This window comes from Convolutriloba macropyga, chromosome 2 (genome assembly GCF_964194025.1).
Source record: "Convolutriloba macropyga chromosome 2, txConMacr16.3, whole genome shotgun sequence".
Classification (NCBI taxonomy): Eukaryota; Metazoa; Xenacoelomorpha; order Acoela; family Convolutidae; genus Convolutriloba; species Convolutriloba macropyga.
The window spans coordinates 71,132,502-71,157,741 of NC_134469.1; the positions used below are offsets into that span (position 1 = coordinate 71,132,502).

General features: G+C 39.1%; 1 protein-coding gene across 3 annotated transcripts in view; it reads left to right on the forward strand.

Annotated features, from left to right (window-relative positions):
• Positions 1 to 25,240, forward strand: part of LOC142334673 (zinc metalloproteinase-disintegrin-like batroxstatin-1) — a 130,028-nt gene that overhangs the window by 25,155 nt on the left and 79,633 nt on the right. For all 3 annotated transcript variants that reach the window (XM_075382891.1, XM_075382892.1, XM_075382893.1), the window contains exons 3-4: positions 9,770 to 9,840; positions 9,945 to 9,984. In XM_075382891.1, the coding sequence (XP_075239006.1) occupies positions 9,770 to 9,840; positions 9,945 to 9,984 (111 nt within the window). The remainder of the gene's footprint in view (positions 1 to 9,769; positions 9,841 to 9,944; positions 9,985 to 25,240) is intronic.

Genomic DNA, 25,240 nt, shown 5'->3' on the forward strand with positions numbered 1-25,240 from the left:
AATTGTTATTTTCATCATCTTTTTTTTCAAATGTTTGCTCTTTCTCTCTCTGTCTCTCCCTCTCTCTCTCTCTCTCTCTCTCTCTCTCTCTCTCTCGATCTAGATTGCGCAATTTTGCTTTGTAACCAACTTTCAGTCAAGTAAAAAAATATTTGAGCTGTAAGAATCTCCATTTTTTTCTCTTTTTACAGGACCACATTTTTGTATTCCATCTGACCGCCATACCGTTCTACTCCTTACGAAGTAAGCATTTTTGAGTACCAGTAAATTTATTAAACGACTAATAGAATTGGATTATTTATTTTGTTTGCTTAATCAGCAAACAAAATCAAATCTTTCGCCTCGGTTGAGAGAATTATAAATTGATATATCTTGAGAAGAACCTAACAAGATCATAAGAACAGCTTACAGATTCTCAGGTTCAGGGCTTCACAAGTTTTACACCTGATTTAAATGGCTATAATTTTTTTCAAGTTCACCAACTCTTGTTTTATTTTTGCTTCTTTAATTAGTTTTGTTTGTCTTTGACTGCGCAATTTGTGTTTTGTTGCAATATTGCTCCATATAAAGAGTTGCATAAGTTGTTCATTCAAATTCGCAGGAGACTTTCCTGGAAATTTTCCGTGAACCCTCCGCGATCCGCCGGAATATTTAATGCTCAGAATTTCTCTATCCTCGTTGAAAGATTGATTATTAGGTTCTAATTGTCCTTTTGCAATTTAATTTCTAAGACTCACACACTGAATACCAGTTATTATACACAATTTGATACCTTATTGACACCTATCAGATATGATAAGACAATAATCAGATCTTACGCGATGAAGTTTTATTTTCCAATCTTTTACAATAAAACAGATTTCAACAGATTTTACTCGGTTAAATTTCCTCGTGTTTTTTTTAAAATAAGATTTTACGCGATAAAAATTTTGTTATTAAATATTACACGATAAAATTTCCAGAATCACTGGGGGAGCAAAAGTTTTGTCATATTTGAATTAATTTTTGACTCTTATAACCTATATAATTTTATAGTCTCAAAAGAATTAGAAAACGTTTGCGCAGGTAGTGTATATATTTTTTCATGCATTACAGTGGTATCGAATTAAGAATTCCTGGTGCGTAGGGAAGGATGTCATGGCTTAATTAGAAGTGACGCGTGGTATTTAGTATTTTACAGTCGTCTATTCTGTCACCAGTTTATTGAATAAATGCAAAACAGGCCCAGGTTATTAGGAGCAGAAAAGTCCCCCACTGAAGTTACGTCCGTCTGAATTTATTGAAGAGCCGCGGAATCAACTTTCTAGCGCGATCGCGCTGGATGTAAATTAGCGGAAAAGTGGGGGAATTATATGAAATAAGAGGCGAGAGAAAAAAGCGTCAATTAAAAACTAGCAGGGGGCTAATTTTTACAATTTAGGGAAATTTTGTCACAGCGTTACACTTTCAAGCTATCCTGATATCCGTTTTAATCCAGTTTAAGAAATGACAAAAAGAATATAAATAGAAAACCGTGCAACGGGAAAAAAGGCATGGCTACAATTCTGTTGATATTTTGTCTACATTCCCGCTATGAGGTTGGCTGTAAAAGAGAGATGGATAGATAGATAGATGGATAGATAGAAAGATTGATGTTCTTTAAGTAATTTTGGCGCAATAACCTCAAGCGAATAATCGACATTTTAGTTCTCATATAGATGTCAAAATGAAACATATATTCGGACACTTAACACACAATTCACATTGCAACACTGTAAAACGCTTCCATTTCAAACGACCACACGTACGAGTATGCACTATTTTCTCCAACTCATGCCATAACCCCCTCCCCCTCCCCTCCTCGCCCTCAGCAAAATTTATAGTATTACTGCTACATATGTTTGCAGTTGCAATTTAATAGATAGAATGTCTCGCGAAACGTTGTGGTCGCTAAATGGGATAAAAACACACTTAGTGGTCATTCCCACTCCCCTCGCTCTGAAGGGTCCAAGAAAAGCACCCTGCGGCCAAGATTCTTCCCACCATTTTGTTTCCAACCAGACGCAGCAATTAGTGCCTTACTTGTTAGTTAGCCCCAATGGTAGCATGTAACACCATTTCTGATAGAGCCCCAAGGCCAAATTTACAAAATCGAAGGGCAGCAACGCGCGCCTGGGCAGGTTCGAGATTGGCTAAGGAGGTAGGAGGGTTGTGTAGGAATGAAAAGTGTAGGGAATGTACGGAGGCGGAGGCAGGGTAACCTATTGTGGAGTGAACAAAAATTAAGCTACGCTTACAAAGCTCAAAGAGCGTAGTTATTCAATATCTTCTTTTTATTATACGGGCTAATAGAAGAAGTCATTGTGAGAAAATGCCTAATTCTGCTCCCTAAAGCAAAAATACATCATAACTACCGCCTGGGTAGATCATGCTTATTAGGTGATAAACTTGGCTACGTTAGAATCAACGGAAAATATGATATGTTACAGAAGGTGTCAGGACAATTTACCCAATTCCATTTTACCCAATGCCATTATACCCAATGCCATTTTACCCAACCTGCCATTTTACCCAATGCCATTTTACCCAATGCCAACTTACCCAATTTACCTCATTGCTAAATTAACCAGAACGACTATTTAGCCGACTATAATATAAATGGCCCGTGGGACTTGATATGAAACTATCACAACCGAACATGGGATTAGCCAATTATATAATTAAATGGCCCGTGGGACTTGATATGAAACTATCACAACCGAACATGAGATTATATTGTCCACAAATATTTTAAATCATCCGTCTAATAGCGACTGCTAATTTGTTATCGGATAATTGAACGAAAAGATCAAAGAGCATTGGGTAAGTTGGTATTGGGTAAAATGGCATTGGGTAAAATGGCATTGGGTAAAATGGCAGGTTGGGTAAAATGGCGTCGGGTAAAATGGCATTGGGTAAAATGGAATTGGGTAAATTGTCACGTAACCGTTACAGAATACAACACGTTTCTCAGTTCGAGTGCCAAAAAGTTGAGATAAATAACAAGAGCTACTTTTGGCAAAACTGAGAACTATTTCTAATACAATAGTAATAGGAAAAAAATAGGCGCATATAATGAACCAACCTCTCATCTAAAATTTTAAATAATTGACGCTCGATGCAGACAATTTTTTTACCAGCTACCCCATTCCAGAATACTGAACATAAACGAGGTAAGGTGACGTCGGTATCTTCAGTTTTAGACGTAAAAGAACGCCGGTATTTTAGGTATCATCGTTCTTGAACGTAAGGGACATTTGGTATCGTCGTTTTTGGAATCAATAGAGATTCGGTCTCGTCGTTTTTTGAACTCAAAAGATACTCGGTATCGTCATTTTCAGACTCAAGGGAGATTCAATATCATCATTTTTGGATGCAAGAGAGATTTCGCATAGTCGTTTTTGGACGCAAGAGATATTCGGTGTCACCGTTTTATGAACTCAAAAGAGACGTGGAATTGGCGTTTTTGGATGCAAGAGAGATTCAGTATCTCCGTTTTTGGACGCAAGGGAGATTCAGCATCGTAGTTTTTGGATGCAAAAGAGATTGAGCATAGTTGTTTTTGGAATGCAAGATAGATTCGTTATGTTTGGTAACAGGCCGACCAAACAAATTTTGGTCTCGGACTCAGAGAGTTCACGTGACGTGGTTGAAGTTTTATTTTACAACAAACGAAAACATCAAGGAAGAGCATCAAGCATGAACTCTGTAGAAAATTTCCACTTATTTTTGGAGGCGCTCTTATCTGACGTTTAACAGACGTGGTTGAAGTTTTATTTTACAACAAACGAAAACATCAAGGAAGAGCATCAAGCATGAACTCTGTAGAAAATTTCCACTTATTTTTGGAGGCGCTCTTATCTGACGTTTAACAGACGTGGTTGAAGTTTTATTTTACAACAAACGAAAACATCAAGGAAGAGCATCAAGCATGAACTCTGTAGAAAATTTCCACTTATTTTTGGAGGCGCTCTTATCTGACCTACTGAATGAATGATCGGACATCAATCCTAAAAAGTTTATTTTTTGTTTTGCACGACTTAAAATCAGTGCTCCTTCAAGATATTTATTTATCCCAACCAACAGAAGTTTGTCGATAGTTCATTTTGTTCCTACTGATAAATTTGTTCCAAAATTTGCAGAAGTTGCTCCAACTCGAGAAAATCTTAAATTCGGTCTAAGTAGTCTCGGAGCACTCATTTAAGCGCAAATTTTACACCATAAAAATCAATAAACAGAATAAGAAAATTTACAAGAAAAATGGTTCTATATACGCTAAATTTCCATGATAATAATTGACCACAATCAAAATTTTAAACCGTCTTGTCTTTCAATTTTTTTTTGCTAGTTAGCATGAAAAAAGAGAGAAATCAAAAATATGTTTGTGATTTGCTAGTTTTTGTGAATCAACACAAATGTAAATGAATTTTTGTTGTCAGTGTCTCACTAAACGAGTATTTTGCAAAGGTGGAAACTGAAATGCCATTTTCACCGAACTATAAATTCAACGCATTTTTGCGTCTACTCAATTTTCGATCCATTTTTGGAACGTTTTAACAAAAAGTCTTTCAATTTTATTATGCAAAAAAAATGCAATTTCTGTTTTTCTCCATCTTGTCTGTTTTCGTTTGGGGGAGAGTACAAAATTTCACAGGCAAGTTTCAGTTTTGTGTCTTTTAAATCTAGATGACGATGGAACGAAACTTTTTTTCCCTCATAGAATTTGAGCGTAAAGGTAAATTCTTGTAAGCATTTAAAAAGTATTGCAAAAGAAATTAAAAATGCCTTTTTTTCTTCAATGGAAATTGATAATGGTTTGTCTAACACACTCTAGATGGAAAAGAACAATTTGAAAGATTAAATTGACAAAATACCGAAAAAAGGCATTATAAATAAACTTACGAATCTAGCGTTTATATGTAAAAGTTAATTATGTCCTTTATTATATATTACAAATTTCAAGTTGAACAATTTTGCTGGCATTCGCTGCTTTAAAGCCTATGAGCCCACAAAAAAACAAAGGAACAATTAAATATTTGTACAAAATATTTGAAGATTTTCTGATCGACCGAAGACAACGGTCTTGTCTAAAAATTTTACTGCTTTGATACCATTACAGGGCATCCGACAACATTCTTAAACAAAAAAGGCACTGAAATTTGGCCTTCAACACGTTTTTGTTAAAAAAATATGGGCTGGTGCTATAACGATTTTTGAACTATATCTCGAAAACTTGATAATTTTCCATTCATATTTTGCTAGCCTCTACTTGCCAATAGTTCAGTTTCTTATAAAAGATTGGCAAAAAAGGTTTTTGTACGTGAAGTCTAAAGTCCAAAATTATTAGTAGGGCGAATTTTGTTCCATCGAAAACTTAAAGCGAGGAGTACGTTTGTGAACTGAAGGTTAAATGCAAAACGCAAGAGCGATCAAATTCGCTCCAGTACCATTGTGTGAACTAAATTATTTAAATATTTAATGATTCCCAGATACATAACCATATCGTTTTTGTCGCAGGATACCTTTTATACAAATTATGGGGGCTGGTTTTATTTTGTACACAGTTAACGGTTTATGCGTTGCTGTGTATAGATTTGCAAGCGTGCTGCGTGAAAATAGTGAGATGAAATTGGAATTGCGGGCGTTAAAAGTGGGTTTAAAAAGCAAAGAGGCTCATCAGGCCGTGTCCTTTTTTCCCAATCATAAATGAACGCTAGGGGTAATAAAATATTACTGACAATACACTTGCAGGAATAAAGCACGCGTCATATATATTAATAAAGAACTCAACCTGCTACCTATCCGCCTCCTTCTCTTCACTCTATAACCTCTTCCCCACCACCTTACCCGGAAAATAATTAAGTGTCTATTTTGCATCTTTCTAAAACAAAAGTGTTGAAAACAGCAACTGAATCAGCAACTTTTTATGCTGGTTCAATCTTTAAAATGTTTGTCTATATTAGGAAAGCAAAGATATTTGCGCAAAATTTGAAAGCAAGGATGAAATTTAAACCATATTCAAGATTTTCAATAAATTAACTTTTTCGGAATCCGAAAAAAATTTCTGAAACGCAACCTGATAAATCAACATTTCTGAAATTGCCAAGTGAATGCTACTATTGGTGTTAGGAAAAAAACTATGATGAAATATAGAATAAAAATTATTATTTAACCATTATGAAACAGAACCAACTCACTAATATTAAGATAGCTTGGTAAAAATTTTGGAAAGAAATTACATTTTTTTCTCAAAGTCACGGTGTCATATGAGTTAGTCGCTGCAATTAAAAATCTCTTTTTAAAGTCGACGAGTCATTTTGGCGCAATTAACGCCAAATAACAAGCTGAACAAATTTACCAACGGAACGCCCAAATGCACGTACTAACCAAAAAAAAACAAATACAGAAAGAAACTCAAATAAGCGGCAGTGATTTTTTCTCTTGTAATAGTTTGAACACAGTAGTTTATAATTAAGAGCTTTAGGTAAGAGAACTTGGCGAACAAAAGTGCAATAGCTCTCTTTAAATTACGAAGCAGAAATAAAGTCTTATTTCCACTAACCCTGATTTAGAATCACTTATACTGACTAATCAACACAGTTCAATCGATTCGAAACGAGTCGAGCGCTTGAAAAACTTGAAAGCGTGATTAAACTCAACTTACAATTCTAGTGAAATTCTTTGTTTAAATTTGGGCTTAGTATAGGAAATAAACAGATAAAATAGATTTTAATTTTGATGTGAAATTTGTCGAAAAACAGTTTAGCTGCAGTTTTAAGGTCGTTTGAAACCGATTCGTCGTATTCATTTTTTGCATTAAATTTCAATTGTTCACTGTCTTGTCTAAATTATCGAAAAATTTCCCCAAGTTTTTTGGATTTTTTGTTTGCTTTTTTCTGAGTTTTTTTTAAACTATTTGTTTTAAAACTTGTCAAGAAACTCTCAAAATAAAAGAAATTCTGCATTGAACAGTAAATAATTTGAGATAGTACTTGAATAGCCAAATATCACTTTGTCTTGTGTTTGAAAACATTGAAAAATTGGAAACTGTAATAAAAAAAAGGTAGTAAAAACTATGGATTTTTTAAATAATCTGACGGTACGAAAAAATATTTTGTATTAAAAACAAGCATTGGATGGGGAGTATCTCCCACAAAAACATAAAATGTATCTCATTATGAACCTCACTCTTCTGTTTTAGAAGTTTAAACTTGGAATAAATAAAAGATGAATCTTTCAAAAATGTAGGTTTCATTGAAGAAGAAATAGCATTAAATTCAAAAATTTTAAGAAAAATGACTATGCGTTTTCATGGGCATGCTCAAGGCAAACAAAATGTATTGTGTTTCAGATTTAATTCAACGACTTAATTAGCTTCCAAGTGGCAGCGGTTTTTATCAAACAAGTTTTTGCTGCAAAATGGATGTTAAAACATTAGATTTGTCACAAATGTAGAGGTATAAACCAGTATTTTTTGAATCTAAGCATAATTACGTTTTATTTTTAATTAAAAGTTTTGGCTTAAAAAAGACTGACTAGAAAAATTCATTTTTTGATCAGTTGAAATTTTGTAGGCAAATTATTTTCTTTTTTTCCCCAAAAACTATAGGTAGCTATAAAAACGTTTTGAAATTCAATTTATTTTATTTTTTTTTCAAAACAAAAAATGACGAAACACTTTAGAGAATGATAAATCTTTTTATAAAGCAAGAAAAAACTTTGAAAAATTTTTTATTGTGAGTTGAAGGTATTGCGTATAAATGGCACCTAAAAACTTTTAGCAACTAGAGATTGACTCATAAATTTAATATTGAAGAGTTTTACTGTATTTATCGAGACAACCTAATCGGCCATGATTTTCATTACGTCACGTAAATTACAAGGTTATATTATAGTGCTTCTTGAGAGTTTTTTAAACTAATTTTTTCTATCCGAATCAGCATTTTTTAACTAATTTTTTCTATCCGAATCAGACAAAACATTAATAATTTCTATCTCGTCAATTTTATGAACATAAATTTGGTTTTTTTAAATTTATTGAAGAAGATGACATTTATCGTCGTATTAAGCAATGAAAAACAAACAAAACAAAATTGGGTTTGGAAATAGGAAATTGTTTCAAACGTTTTCAGCGCAACAAACAATAAAGAACCGGAAAATAGATAAAAACTTTCAGCAAGCTAGAAAAAAACTTTTTTAATAACTTTTTCTTGAAAAACAAAAAGAGACAATGATTTTAGAGTTGCCCAGAATTATTATTTCTCACAAACATACTGGTTCTAATGTACTCGTCGAAAATTTTGTTTTCTCTTGGCTACTGAAAAAACTTGGGAAAAAAACGAACAAAAAACCTCCAAAGTTAATTAATTTGGAAGTCAAATTAAGTACGGGAACTTGAATTGCTATTTATCAAAAAATGCCAGCTCTTTGCACCGCCTCATCAGAGTTACGTAACATTTACCCCCAATTATTAGTGCCTATGGATTTCGTCTCACCACGGGACGCTATTTTTATCAAGTGAAGACTTTTTCAATGAACTGGGACATTCTCTGGCGCAAAAAATTGGAAATTAACCTGGTGGTATCATAACAATATTTTGCATTTGCGTCATTTATTTCGTCAACATTTGACTTTGAATCAAATTGTAAAGCTCTAAATTCAAAAACTAATGTCTATGTGTTTGCTCTTCTAATGACGTCTATCACCTCGAGGAAAAATGTGCATTATTGAGGCAACACGGTAGATTACAACTGTGAAAATAGATTAAAACATCTCTTTTGATTTAGAAAAAAAGTTTGCTAATTATCCAGATTACGTTCTCTCCCTTCAAAGAGTTGGTAACAATTATTTATAAGTTAGAAACAAGGATTTGTTACAAAAGATCATTTTTTAAATCGAAATTCAATTCTTGATTCCGATATAGTTGAACTTCTATGAAATAATGTAACCAAACATGAACAAAACTGGCTTGCAAGGGCTTTTAAAGTTATATTTAATTGATCTATCTGTATCGAGCTCTCTCTCTCTCTCTCTCTCTCTCTCTCTCTCTCTCTCTATATATATATATATATATATATATATATATATATATATATATATAATATTCTCAATTTTTGTGTTGAATATAAAATGTCAGTATTATTGATATGTTGCTTAGGCTATAAATTATTTCTTCTTGTTTTCATTGCAGGATCATGGTCAAATAAAATATCATTTTTCTTCAATGTTTAGTCTTATCAGTCTCTAGTTTGTTGAAATTCTGAATTAAAGTATATCTTAAGCCATTGATTTACCTTCCTTTAAAGTGCCTATGAAAAATTGAACATTGAACATAAATTGTGTATAACTGTCCCGATTGAGTAGAGGCCTTTGTCTCGTATTGACGTTTTCTCCTCATTCTGCGCTTTGCGAACGTTCCAATTTCTGCTAATCAATGTATAAACACAACGTAAAAAACAATCAATCATTCAAAATTTTTGCATTGGTTCTCTTTGCCTCGCAAACACGAAATTTCTTTCTATTCTTTGTTTTTACTATTCTTCTTAACTTATAAAATGATTTTTTCATCAAATTGTAAGAAGGTGTTTTTAGTTTTCTGATTAATACCCGGAAATTATTGTGTGAAATTGATTTATGTTTCACGCTTTCGGGTAATAAGTTTACATTAAGCAACCTGTTGGATGGGTAGTTTATCATTGTCGAAAGGTGTAGAAACTGAGATTGTTTATCTATATTTTTGTTCATATTTCAGGACCCCTTCCTGTTGAGAGGCGTGGTGGAATCCCGCAATATATCCCTCATTGTCTCACCTGTATTCGACCAGTAAGTAAACAATCTATTTGTTTACTTTTCCCTTATTTACCGCTCCTTTTTCCCCACCAATGTCAACATGTACAATGGCGAACAGTGTTTGTGCTTTGTTTTAGAACAACATGCTTTGTTGATGGAGAGCGCAGAGATTTCGAGGTCAGATTTTTTACTCTCATCAATCAAAAATTGACAGGTAGCATAAATTGGCTAAGACTGTTCCTGCCAGCAATGATCGGCATTAGCCGGCCAGCCAACTATCATATACAACATGTAGAAATATACAAATTTATAAAAAACATGGCAGCGTATTTCAAGCGCAAAATAATGAGATGAAAAAATGGTCATGCTGCAACAAAAGCTATTTGACAGTTCAGACTTATTTCACGCAGCTTGACAGTTTTGAAAGGCATTTTAGAGATGTTATTATTTCTGCTAATATGCTAATCAGCTTGAATACTGCGGAATGATAAAATTAATTTGTTCCTACTAATTTGCTGTGGCTGCTTTTAATGATCATCTCATTTCTTCTGTAGATGCTCTTCTTGTCAAGTATGTTATTACAAAAACAAATCGAAATATAAATTAATTTGGTTGTTATGACCATTAATTGAAACAAAAACGAGAAATTCAAAATCTGTTGTTTTAATTTTTTGCTGGTATGTTTGGTTCATTAAAATGAGTTTTCCATCAAATCTAATAAGGAAAAAGATCTAGTTCAAAATATTTTTATGCAAGGTAAACCACTATTCTCTGCAGCAACTGAAGACTTTCAAAAGTATTGTCAAGTATTCTTGTACACTTATAAGTTCTTCCTGGTTACCCTCAAAAAACCGCTACCAAAGCCTCTTAAATATTTGTCCTCTAAAGTTAAAGTTTGAAAAATAAACACAATATGGCATGTAAAATACACACACATACCTACACACAAACACACACACGCACACATACACACTCAAACACATACACATACACACTTAAGCGCGCACACACACACAAACGCACAGACACACACGCACACACACACACTTACACACAAAGGCACACACACACTCAAAGACACAATATTACGCACACACACACGCACACATACACAAACACACACACACACACACACACACACACACACACACACACACTCATACTCAAAGACAAACACGCAAAAGCACACACACACAGACACACAAAAACACACATACACACACAATTACGCAGACACACACACGCACACAGTTATACACAGACATTCACAATCGAACACACTCACACACACACACACACACACACACACGCACACACACACACACACACACGCATACACACTCATACTCAAAGACAAACACGCAAAAGCACACACAAACACACACTCACACTCAAAAACACACATACACACACTTACGCAGACACACATACGCACACAGTCGTTATCGACATCGATAATCTTCTTTCATTGGCGCTGCATATTTACCGCAAAATTGTCATAATCGTTGTAAACTAAAAGATATTGATTCATAACACAAGAATTTGAAACCAAAAAAGGGCACGTGGCAACAATGAAATTAAGGTAATTTTGAGGACTATGGTTTTGAGAAACGTCAAAGAACAGACCAGAAAGCTTAGAAAGAAGGCAAGTCGACGCCCCCCAACCGAGCACCAAACGACTCCACCAAGAGGCTTCGACATTGTCAACAGTTATACACCGAATTCACAATCACGCAAACACACACACACACACATACACACACACACGCACACACACACTCAAAGACACACCCACACAACCGCACAGTCACACGCACACACACACAGACACACACACCCACACAAATGCACACAAATTCACACGAGCGCTCACATACATACCCACGCGCGCACACACACACACACACCCACACACACACACACACACACACACACGCACACACAGAAACACAGACACGGACACACACCACACTGCATAGTGACTCGAGCAGTACACTTGGAAGTGACAGAAGATCTGACAACATCAGCTTGTATGACAGCCGTTCGCAGATTCATTGCTCGACGTGGACAACCACGGCTCTTACTCAGTGATAACGGAAGCAACTTCCTGGGAGCCAGAAAACAAATCAGAAGACAAAACCTGCAGTTGGACCAAGACTTTATCAAGAACAACTTGCTGAACCAGTCAGTTGAATGGCGCCTCAATCCCCCTTCTGCTCCTCACTTTGGAAGCGTGTGGGAAAGGCTCGTACAGATAGTAAAACGAGCTCTTCTTTTGAATTTGAGTTCTGCCACCTTGACTTGGGACGTCTTCACAACCATTGTCGCAGAAGCAGAATGCTTAGTTAATGCACGCCCCTTGACGCACGTCAGAAGCGACAACGAAGACGAAATTCCAATAACGCCAAATCAATTCCTCATTGGTCGAGCATTCCCTAACATACCAGCCTCTGTATTCAACGAGAACCCTTCACTGAAGACGAAAAGTTGGACGCAGATCAGACAACGACTGGAGTCAATATGGAAGACGCTGGTCCGAGAATACTTGCCTACCTTGAACACTCGAATGAGGTGTACTAACCCAGAATCAAAGCTTGAAGTCAACGATGTTGTTTGGGTACTGGAAGAGTGGACTCCGAGAGGAATTTGGCCCTTAGGACGCGTGACAAGGACGTTCACCGGCCCCGACCGTACTGCTAGATTTGTGAAGTAAAAACCGCTCTACGTCTTCTTACCCGCCCAGTTGTGAGGTTAGCACATGTTTTCCCGAAAACCAATCCAATCAGGTTAGGTTAGGAAGGCCCCGAGAATGTTATCAAAATCGATAATCTTCTTTCATTGGCGCTATATATTCACCCCAAAATTGTCATAATCGTTGTAAACTAAAAGACATTGATTCATAACACAAGAATTTGAAACCAAAAAAGGGCACGTGGCAACAATGAAATTAAGGTAATTTTGAGGACTAAGGTTTTGAGAAACGTCAAAGAACAGACCAGAAAGCTTAGAAAGAAGGCAAGTGGACGCCCCCCCCCCCCCAACCGAGCACCAAACGACTCCCCCAAGAGGCTTCGACATTATCATTTGGCGCTTCAAATGAACAGATTCAACCCGAACAACAGAGCAACCTCCTCTGTGGGCAAGTTGGTCAACACTGATGCTGAAGATGGTGGAAAAGAAGCTACAATGATAAAGAAATACGTGGAATGTTGGAATTGGACAAAAGTTGAAATTTTATCATGGAAGTGTCTCGTGCAGGTGTTCTGTGAAAAGAAATGACAATTCAGATAAGCTTTGAGAACTTCATATATGTATATTATATCACTCCATTTATTGATTCTCGGGGCAAAAAACACCCCCCTCCCTGAAGAGGCTTAGTCACCAATTACCAACAGGGTTTGGGTAACTATAACTCAAGATTTTCCTCTTTTTTTGAAAAAAAATCGGTTATCAGCGAAGCGATTGTTAAAATTATTAGCAGTTCAAATTGTTATATTAAAAAATTCGGGTCCGGTGAAAACTTTGCAAAGATTACATTACCCCAGCAGCCAGCCAGTGCCATCCGGCCAACCGGATTCCTGTGAAGCCTCAACCAGCCGACTTCCTCGTTCCACTAGTGGAACCTACAAGCTGTAGTCAACATCTACACCAGCCCAGCAGCCAGCCAGTGCAATCCGGCCAACCGGACTCCTGTGCAGCCTCAACCTGCCGACTTCATCGTTCCACCAGTGGAACCTGCAAGCTGTAGCCAACATCTACACCACCCCAGCAGCCAGCCAGTGCAATCCGGCCAACCGGACTCCTGTGCAGCCTCAACCAGCCGACTTCATCGTTCCACCAGTGGAACCTACAAGCTGTAGTCAACATCTACACCACCCCAGCAGCCAGCCAGTGCAATCCGGCCAACCGGACTCCTGTGCAGCCTCAACCTGCCGACTTCATCATTGCACCAGTGGATCCTACAAGCTGTAGTCAACATCTACACCACCCCAGCAGCCAGCCAGCACAATCCGGCCAAACGGACTCCTGTGCAGCCTCAACCTGCCGACTTCATCTTTCCGCCAGTGGAACCTGCAAGCTGTAGTCAACATCTACACCACCCCAGCAGACAGCCAGTGCAATCCGGCCAACCGGACTCCTGTGCAGCCTCAACCAGCCGACTTCATCGTTCCACCAGTGGAACCTACAAGCTGTAGTCAACATCTACACCAACCCAGCAGCCAGTCGGTACAATCCGGCCTACCGGACATCTGTGCAGCCTCAACCAGCCGAGATCATCGTTCCGCCAGTAGAACCAGTCTACAGCAGCCGATCTTTGGTCCCCAAGGTCACCCAAAGTCCTCCCAAAGGTCATCCAAAGTGTGCCCAAAGGTCACCCAGAGTGCCCCCAAGGTCAAAAAGTCCCCCAAATGTCAACTCAAGTGACCCAAAGGTCACCCAGAGTAACCCTCAAAATCACACAAGAGCCCCCCAAGGTCACCCAAAGTGCCCCCAAAGGTCACCCAAAGTGCCCCAAAGGTCACCCAGAGTACCCCCCAAGATCACGAAAGGCCCCCCCAAGGTCACCCAAAGTGCCCCCAAAGGTCAACCCAAGTGCCCCAAAGGTCATCCGGAGTACCCCCCAATGTCACCCAGAGTGCCCCCGAAGGTCACAAAAGGGCCCCCCAACGTCAACCAAAGTGACCCAAAGGTCACCCAAAGTGCCCCAAAGGTCACCTAGAGTACCCCCCAAGGTCATATAAGGGCCCCCAAGGTCAACCAGAGTGCCCCCCAAGGTCACAAAAGTGCCCCAAAGGTCACCCAAAGTGCCCCTAAAGGTCAACCAGAGTCCCCCAAGTTCACCCAAAGTGCCCTCAAAGGTCACCCACAGTAATCCCCAAGGTCACAAAAGGTCCCACAAGGTCACACAAAGTGCCCCCAATGGTCAACCAGAATCCCCCAAGGTCACCCAAAGGTCACCCAAAGTTCCCCAAGTCCATAAAGGTCCCCCAACGTCACCCAAAGTGCCCCAAAGGTCAACCAAAGGTCACCTCCCCCAAGGTTCCCCAAAGTGCCCTCAGAGGTTACCCAGAGTCCAACCCAAAGGTCACCAAAAAGCCCCCGAGTTCACTCAAGTTGATCTCTCTTGACCCTCGAAGAAACCCAAGGTGCCCTCCGAGCTCACCTCAAAATTTCTCACAAAACTATCCGGGTGTCCGCCAACGTCATCCAAATTGACATATATCAACCTCTTAAGGTCACCAATTTGGCCCTTAAGTCTCCAATACATTTCAGGTTTCTACATGTACGAACCTACCCCTCAATAAGAGCAAAACATATAAAGAGCAACAAAAATGAAAACAACGCTAACAAGAAAATCAAAGTTCGGAAATAGCAAGCAAAGCATAAATAGCACTGTCAAGCTTTTCCACCAACGTTTTAAAAACGCACAACTGCTTGAGGGCGAAATAAGGAGGCAAATATTAGACAATCTTGATTCAGAAATAGTTTCTCAGATGTTTCAGGAATTCATCCGAAATGTCGAACAAACAGAAAAAATCGTGGACGTAATGGCCCAGTCTGAAAGCAGTCAAGTCTTGGAACCTCTTGAAGAGGCAGAGGAGCTCACAACAATGAAAATTGAAATTATGCAAATCGTCAAGCAACACGAAATATCGATGAGAAAAGAAACCTCCAGAGCAAGTAGCAGATCATCACTTAGAAATCGATTGTTGTTTCAAGCACTTCGAGAAAAAATCAGCAAAAATCCACTGAAAGCAGGCATTTTGACAACCAAAACAACATACTCTTTTCTTTGAAAGACACTGCTGAATCCTCAGGAGGAACGAGAATCCAAACCAAAAAAACTGAAACAAAAACAACAACGATTGGCAAGTACAATTTGCGGAACAGGAGCATACCGAAATGGGGCGCATGCACGGGAAGAGAAGCAGCTTCTCACCCACAAGGAGCTCTCCCAATTCAGAACGTCATTTCACAAGAATAATAATCTGATAAAAACGATGTAAATCATATAGACGGATCTGGTGATAATGACTGGACAAACGAAAATCCCATTTCCATTGTTCCTAATAATCTAAGAAACAACGACGTGGAGCCCAACTACACACAAAACCCTGAGGGAATCTATTTACCTTCTAGGCAGAAAATGCAACAAACTAAGACGCATAATGGCCTGAAAAGTAAGCAACAACGAGAATCCGATAACACATTCCGTCAAAAACACCAGAATCTTGTTTTCTAACGAAAGAGAACGGTGGAATCACAGAGGTGGTGGCAAGCTTACAGGAATGTCAAAACGTGGCATGCCAACCAAGAGAAATCTCAACGGCATCACACGCCGATCTGAATGCAAATCCTCAACGAATCGGATCAACCCCAACACAACTCTCTACATCGATCCCATTTTCAACTCAAATTGAGCTAAACCAGCATTGTTGCTATTCTCAACCCAACCACAGCCTCAGTAGCAACCAGAGTATTTCAATTATGAATCCCCAAGCAAATGTTCCTCAAATTCATCATCGTGTTGCGCAAAACATCCATCCTGCGCAAAGCCATACACATTTTCAACCGAGCCACAGCAGTCAGCATCTCATAAACTGGAAGGAAAGGGAATCTCTCAACTCAATTGGTGTCGCAAATAACCTGCCTGAAATTTTTGGTCAAAATCAACAAAAGGCTATAATTAAACAAAATTACTGCAAGAGCCGTAATTTTGCTCAGCAGATGCTACATCCAGCAGGTTTCCATCAGCAACTGCCAACGACACGAGAACAATATGTTCAACTTAATATCTGTACAAACCCTCAACAATCCTCTTCGGAAAATGTAAATGATCTCCAACAACCAATTCACAATGGAAATAATCCTAATCAGCAAACCGCGCATCCACAATATTCCAACAGCTATCATCATCAGCCGTTCTTTTGAAACAACTACCGCTCAGTCAAGCTGCCAGACATACGAATACAAAAGTTCGATGGAGACCCACTGAAGTGGAATGAATGGTCGTGCATGTTTTCCTCAGCTATTCATCAAAACCGTGACATCACTGACAACGAAAGAATGAGCTACCTGCAAACATTGGTCGTTGGACCAGCAAAAGAAGCCATTTCGGGATATCTCTGTAACCCCGGATTCTATCATGATGCCTTATTGGAACTTGAAAGACGCTTTGGAAATCCTCAACATGTTGTTGGCGCCCTCACCAAAGAACTTGAACTGTGGCACAGACCCCAAGCAAGCAACCACGTAACATTGATAAGCTACGCTTCTTTCCTGAGAAAACTAGTCCAGACATTTAATGCACATGGTTTTTGCGCAGACTTGAACTCTACCTATTTAGTGCGGATTGCCCGGGATAAGCTACCATGGTCATTGAAAATGAAATGGAGTGAACACCTATTCGACAATGGAAGTCTATTTCCCGGATTGGAAGACCTCTCGATATGGATGGATAAACAGGCTAGAGCCTGTGAACATATACAAGACAACAGCTTTTCCAGCAACGACACGAACGACGGAAATCACAAGAACGACCGCAATAGAGGTAAATTTAACCATAAATATAATTTCAGGCACAAAGAAAGAAACCGAAACCAAAAATTTAGTCAATCCAGCCATAACAAGAACCACCACAACCACAACCCGAATAATAACAACCAGAACGCAAACAACATCATCACAACAACGCTAATAGAGTTAAAACATTTGAAAGCAACAACAGGAGTTTTGTTCACAAACCATTCAATCCAAAGAAACAACAGTCTCAGCGAAACAGAAGTACAATTTGCCCGGTTGATAAAGAAGAACATTATATAGGGAAGTGTCCAAAATTTCTGCAAATGTCACCGTCTGAACGTAATGCTGAAGTCAAAAAGAATTCTCTTTGCTACAATTGTCTTAGCTCAACTCATAACACAAAAACGTGTCCATCTAAAGTCTCTTGCAGACATTGTTCACGGAAACACCACTCAATGCTACATGACAACATTTATGTCTCACAGCAAAAAAAACAAACGCTACTCAACACGAAATACCACTATGCGAGTCCTTTGATGAGATCAGCAACGAAACAAATTCACCAATCTACACGCCTGTTTTCCCTCAAAAAATTAGAAATCAGCTTCCGATGCTTCCCATTGAACTTTACGGTCCCAACAAAACCCTCGAATAATATGCATTACTTGACAGCTGCAGCACGATATCTTATGTTTTCGATCCCATGGTAGCCAAACTCAATGCAGCAAGAACCAGCCTAGAATCAACTCTGAGCGTTTCGACAGCCTTTGGTGATTCCTCAATGGAAGCCAAACTCGTGCAACTTGACATTGGACCCTTTAACAATAACAAACCACTGTTTCGCTTGAATTACGTTTATTCAATTAACAATTGGCATTTTGATGATGCCCCCGTTTCAGAACTGAATCATGTTTGCAGCAAACATCCCCATTTGCAACACATCAGTTTTCCCCAACTGGAAAACAATCGCATCCAAGTATTACTTGGAATTGACGCAACACAGTACATCCTGGAAAGAGAGTTTTTACAGGGACCCAAAAACACGCCAATTGCAATCAGAAATGTGTTAGACTGGACTATAACTGGTCCAATCAAATTCGGAGGAACAACAAAGAAACAACTTCCTTTCTCTTAGCTATGAAGCATTCAACAGAGAAATGACGCTAACAACAAATGAAGAAGATCCTCTAGCAGATTATATAACCAGCTTCCGGAAGATAGATTCATCGGGAACGGAAATTGAAAATGAATCGCCTCTATCAAAAGATGACATCAGAGCACTTAAAACACTGAATGATACAGTGCGGCACAAAGGCGAGAGGTACGAAATGAAATCAGTCTCCTCTGGAAAGAAAAAGTAAATTTGGAGAACAACTACCCTGTAGCCAAGGCAAAAATTCAAAGCCTCGAAAAGAAACTAAGCAAAGATCAGCTTCTGAAAGAGATGTATCAGAAGACACTCGATACAGACATCGAGAAGGGACATGTCAAACCAGTTATTTTCTCCAGCATCGCCCCTAGCCGGGTATGGTACTTACCACATCACCCAGTCACCAACCCCAATAAGCCTGGAAAGGTACGGCGAGTTTCAAATGCTGCATCCCTTTTTAAAGGGAATTCTCTGAACAGTAACATTTTGACAGGCCCCGACCTGAACAACAATCTGGTTGGTCTCCTGCTTCGCTTCAGAGAAAATCCAGTTGCAATCAGCGCCGATATTGAGGCAACGTTTATGCAAGTAGGTATAATTGAGAAAAACCAGCCTTCAATGAGATTTCTGTGGCCTACCAATCAAAGCGTGGAACAATTCCAGTACACCCGTCTCATTTTTGGCGCTCGATGCTCACCATCAACAGCCATTTTTGTCCTCCAGAAAACGGCAGCAGATTTGGCGCCAAACCAAATGATTCAAAACCTGGTTAAAAACAGTTTTTACATGGACGTTTTCGTACATTCCTTCCAAACGGTGGAGATTGCACAAGAAGCCGCAGGGTCGCTGAAGACAACCCTCATGACAGCCGGCTTTAAATTGACAAAATTTGTCTCCAATGAGCAAACAGCAATAGACAATGTCAACGATGGTGATGAAAACAGCAAGGACTGTCACCGTGTACTTGGTGTTCAATGGAATAAATCAACTGACAAATTTTTCCATCAGAAACCATCAAAGTTCGATACGAACGCAGATAATTACACTGTTCGAAAACTGCTCTCTCTAATTGCATGCCTTTTTGACCCACTAGGGATTATAGCGACCGTAATCAGCACTCTAAAGATTATACTACAAGAGATATGGAAAGAGGGTCTAGCATGGGATGACCACCTGCCAAGGAAGAAGCGTAAATCAATTCAAACTTGGATAGACAATTACATGTGCTCTTCCCCAATCGAAGTCCCTCACTGTCTCACGCTAGATGTAGCAACCAGCAAAACCTTTGAACTACACGTTTTTACGGATGCTTCTCAACTAGCCTATGGTGCCGTTGCTTATGCCCGAATTATCTCTTAACACGGCGTATCTTGTTGTTTCCTAATGAGCAAATCCAAATTTGCTCCAATCAAGCAGCTAAGTATCCGAAAACTCGAGCTTCAAGCCGCCGTCCTCGGAACCCGTTTAGCTCACTTCATCAAGAAACGCCATACTATAGAGTTCAAGGATACCACATTTTGGTGTGACAGCATGGCTGTCCTGGCTTGGCTCAAAATTTCAGGAAAACTCAAAGTTTTTGTGGGCAACCGAGTAAGCGAAATTCAAAGTCAATCGCCAACCAGCAGCTGAAGACATATCAGTGGGAAAAGCAATCCAGCCGATCACGTTTCTCGAGGTATTCTTCCTGCTGACATTAAAGAGCATTGGCTAAGCCCACCAGCATTTTTGTTCGAAACAAAAGAGAACTGGAGCACTTTTCTCAACACCGAGAAGACAACACCACAATGGTGCGACAAACAATTCAACCAGTAGTTGCAGCCAAAAAATTCTCGAAATGAACGAATTTGTTAAAAACAACAGCTCAAGTGTTTCGGTTCCTCGAAATCTTGCGAACCAAATCCAAAAGATCACTCAACATCAAGGACGCCGAAAATGCCAGGAACCACTTTATCCAAGTATCACAGCAGAATTCGTTTGGTCCCTCAATTGCTCTTTTGAACAAAAACAAGAATTTGTTATCCAAGGACAAACGTCTGCCGCTCTCACCCCTTCTGAAGGATAATATTTTAAGAGTTGGTGGCAGAACAAAGAGAAGTACATTGGGATATAACACAAAGCATCCAATTGTTTTTAACGCAAAGGAATCAATCGCCCGACTATTCTCGGAGAAGTGCCATGAAATCAGCATGCACTTTGGAACTGAGTATGTCAAAAACTTTGCACAGCAAAGTTACTATGTTTTTGGCCTAAGAGACTCCTTACGCAGCATTTCATACAAGTGCTTTGAATGTCCACGCTTTAAAGGACAAGGTCTTCAAACACCTATGGCAGATCTGCCTGATGCCCAATTTCCAGGAAACAAATCACCCATTACCTTCACGAATGTAGGACTTGATTATATTGGGCCCTTCACCGTTATTCAAAGAGGCAAAGAAGAGAAGGCCTATATCTGTCTTTTCAACTGCTTAGTGACTCGAGCAGTACACTTGGAAGTGACAGAAGATCTGACAACATCAGCTTGTATGACAGCCGTTCGCAGATTCATTGCTCGACGTGGACAACCACGGCTCTTACTCAGTGATAACGGAAGCAACTTCCTGGGAGCCAGAAAACAAATCAGAAGACAAAACCTGCAGTTGGACCAAGACTTTATCAAGAACAACTTGCTGAACCAGTCAGTTGAATGGCGCCTCAATCCCCCTTCTGCTCCTCACTTTGGAAGCGTGTGGGAAAGGCTCGTACAGATAGTAAAACGAGCTCTTCTTTTGAATTTGAGTTCTGCCACCTTGACTTGGGACGTCTTCACAACCATTGTCGCAGAAGCAGAATGCTTAGTTAATGCACGCCCCTTGACGCACGTCAGAAGCGACAACGAAGACGAAATTCCAATAACGCCAAATCAATTCCTCATTGGTCGAGCATTCCCTAACATACCAGCCTCTGTATTCAACGAGAACCCTTCACTGAAGACGAAAAGTTGGACGCAGATCAGACAACGACTGGACTCAATATGGAAGAGGCTGGTCCGAGAATACTTGCCTACCTTGAACACTCGAATGAGGTGTACTAACCCAGAATCAAAGCTTGAAGTCAACGATGTTGTTTGGGTACTGGAAGAGTGGACTCCGAGAGGAATTTGGCCCTTAGGACGCGTGACAAGGACGTTCACCGGCCCCGACCGTACTGCTAGATTTGTGAAGTAAAAACCGCTCTACGTCTTCTTACCCGCCCAGTTGTGAGATTAGCACTTGTTTTCCCGAAAACCAATCCAATCAGGTTAGGTTAGGAAGGCCCCGAGAATGTTATCAAAATCGATAATCTTCTTTCATTGGCGCTAAATATTCACCCCAAAATTGTCATAATCGTTGTAAACTAAAAGACATTGATTCATAACACAAGAATTTGAAACCAAAAAAGGGCACGTGGCAACAATGAAATTAAGGTAATTTTGAGGACTAAGGTTTTGAGAAACGTCAAAGAACAGACCAGAAAGCTTAGAAAGAAGGCAAGTCGACGCCCCCCAACCGAGCACCAAACGACTCCACCAAGAGGCTTCGACATTGTCAAAAGTTATACACCGAATTCACAATCACGCAAACACACACACACATACACACACACGCACACACACACACTCAAAGACACACCCACACAACCGCACAGTCACACGCACACACACACAGACACACACACCCACACAAATGCACACAAATTCACAGGAGCGCTCACATACATACACACACACACACAAACACACACACACACACGCACACACAGAAATACACACACGGAGACACAGCACACGCATACTTATACGCTATCAAAAACACAGACAGATACAGACACACTCGCGCACGCATGCACACGCACTCAGACACACGCACACAGACATACACACATTCACACGCGCGGACGCAAACACACTCACACACACACGCGCGTAGACATACACACACACGTAGTCCCATACGCACACACGCACACACACACACACACTTACGCACACACGCACACACACACTCAAAGACACACACAACCCTGCACAGACACACACGCACACACTTACATACATACCTACTCACAGAGACAGACGCACACACAGACACCCACACTCACACACACGCAATCACTCACACATTCATAGACACACACACCCACACACGCACACACACACTCAAATGCACTCACACGCACACACGCACGCACACAGACACATGAACACACACACACACACACACACACACACACACACACACACACACACACACACACGCGCGCGCGCGCGCACACACACACACATACACACGCACACATTTATACTCACACAAACACATATACACTCACGCACACAAACTGACACACGCATACACACACGCATTTTCACGCACAGCCAAGCACACACACATACTCATACAATCAATTTGAGATATAAAATTGATAGAAAATTGATGATGTCTTGCTATTTCAAATCAATTCTAGTTTTTGAAGTTGCAAAACTGCTGCTTTTTTGCACAGAAAAGCTTTCTATTGCATTCAAGGCTTTATCGTTGTTCTATAGTTTCTTTTGCCTGAAGAACCGCTAGGTTTTCGCGCTTTTGGCATTAGGAAAAAAAAAGCTCAGAGACTATCCAAGTGAACCATAGCGAAAATTACGCACTAAATCGTCATAAATTTTGATCAAAATGAACAATATTAAGAGACTTCTTTTCAGTACGAGCTTTCTTCCAAGTTCTGTTTCTGCTAGGTGAACATTTATCATCTCAAGGAGAGCTTAGGGATGGATTAATGAAGATCAATTTGCTTTTTATGTAGTCTCACTTTTGTGTAATAAACTTGCTCCTCTCTTTCAAATTATAGACCCGTCCTTAGGCGGGTTTTATTGCGTATCGATTATTAGAACGCGGCACAGTTTCATATAAAAAAGATGTATTATAAATATAGTCCATTATTGGCATTGACTATGAAATTACACCCCAAGAATAGATTTAAGCATTTGATCCATAAATACTAGAATTACTTTTCCTTTTGAAGATAAATCAAATCGTTCCATGTATTCGTATCATACCTTATTTTGTAAATTTGATAAGCTTTTCTGTTTTTTTAATAGTCTAATAATGGCTTTCAAATATAATTTTTGACTTTAAAAATCTGCAAATGGTAAGTTTTTAATGACTGAAGATTTAAAACTTAGTTCTGTTTAAGTTGTTATTGAGAAGAGAACGAGATAATGAAGGATTGAATTCATTCTAAGATTGCAATTTTCCGTTTGAATGACTTTGGCAAAATGGAGCTGAGTAGGAGGCAGAGAGTACACGTCAGAGCCGTTATCTCTAACTCGCTTGTAATAACCGATAGAACAACAAAGGACAACTGAAGCTTGATGTCTGAACAAAAAGAGCTATTATACAATCATTCTATCTAATCTCGTGTCTGTGGAAAAGCCTCCCATTTTGATAGGACTTAACTGGAGTCAATTTGAAAAGTGAAAGAAACCAAGTACGGGAAAATAGGACGGATGGGGGAAGGAGGTGAATTCATGCAATTGGGGGAGGGGTAGGGGTGAGGGATTGGTGGTCGTAAAAACCACGCCCAGGAAAGAATTGGGGAGGTATAGAATTGTGTAGCTGATTAGAGTTTGAATTTATTTCTCGTCAATTCAAGACAAATAGCCGGCTGAGACTTCTGCAGTATGCAGTGAAAGCAATAAACCCGTTGCCTCGTCGTACTTTTTTCCCGTTTTGCGCAAAATCAATTTTTCCTTGAAGCTCCCAATCTATTCTTGTTTTGTTTGTTGTGCACAAGATAATGCAAGTAACATTTGTTTGTTGTTGATCATAATAGAACGTAGATGTCTACAATGAACACAATTGTACCTAAGGTGAACTTTTTCATCCTATTTTACAAAGCGAACCAGCTTCTTTATTATGAACACGTTTAATTAAGGGCGATGAATATACAAATTCAAACGTAACATTTTCCTTATTAGAATGCCATGTTAAAAGATAATTAAAGTCTATTTTGTTTGTTTTTTGCACAAAATGTCTTTTATCTGGAAATATTAGCTTCCTAAAACGACCCTAGACCTACTGAATCATTATTTGGCAAAATTCAAAAGAGAAATTTGAAAGCTCAATTAATTAACTCATATAGGCAATTAAATGAAAATGCTTCTTAAAATTGCATTTTCCTCATTCGTCTGATTGAAGATTGCATTTTTTCAAAGTCTTGCAGACCTTAGGATTCAAAACTGAAAGAAAGCTTGAGAGATGTTTTAATTGGTCTCATGTTTTGAGAGCGACGGCAGACTTCAAACAATCAAGCACAGCTCAAAAAGTCACTTCTAATACCAGCAGTCATATTGGATTTTTTTGAAATTTTGCTTTAGGTCTTAATCAAAGTTACAAGGATGCTCAATAAGAATAGGCACTTATTACATACATTCAAGCTTCTGTACAAAAAATTCAGCAGGCTTTTGCATCGAAGGAAGTGGACCAGTAAAGAGTTTCTTTTTTTTAAGTTTCGGTTTTTAAATGCAAAAGTTAGCTTGAACGGAATCAAAGAATCTTTATAGCAAAAAGTAAGGAGTATACCTGAGAGCCGGAATAAATTCAGTTCATTGAACACACTTGATTTTGATGTTCCCAAACTTTGAGTAAATCGCTTTGCTTTAAATTGTCTTGTTAATACACAATTCAGGTCACTCATCATAGAACTTTGTTTAATTTCATACTGGCTCATCAATGATTCTTCATGATCATA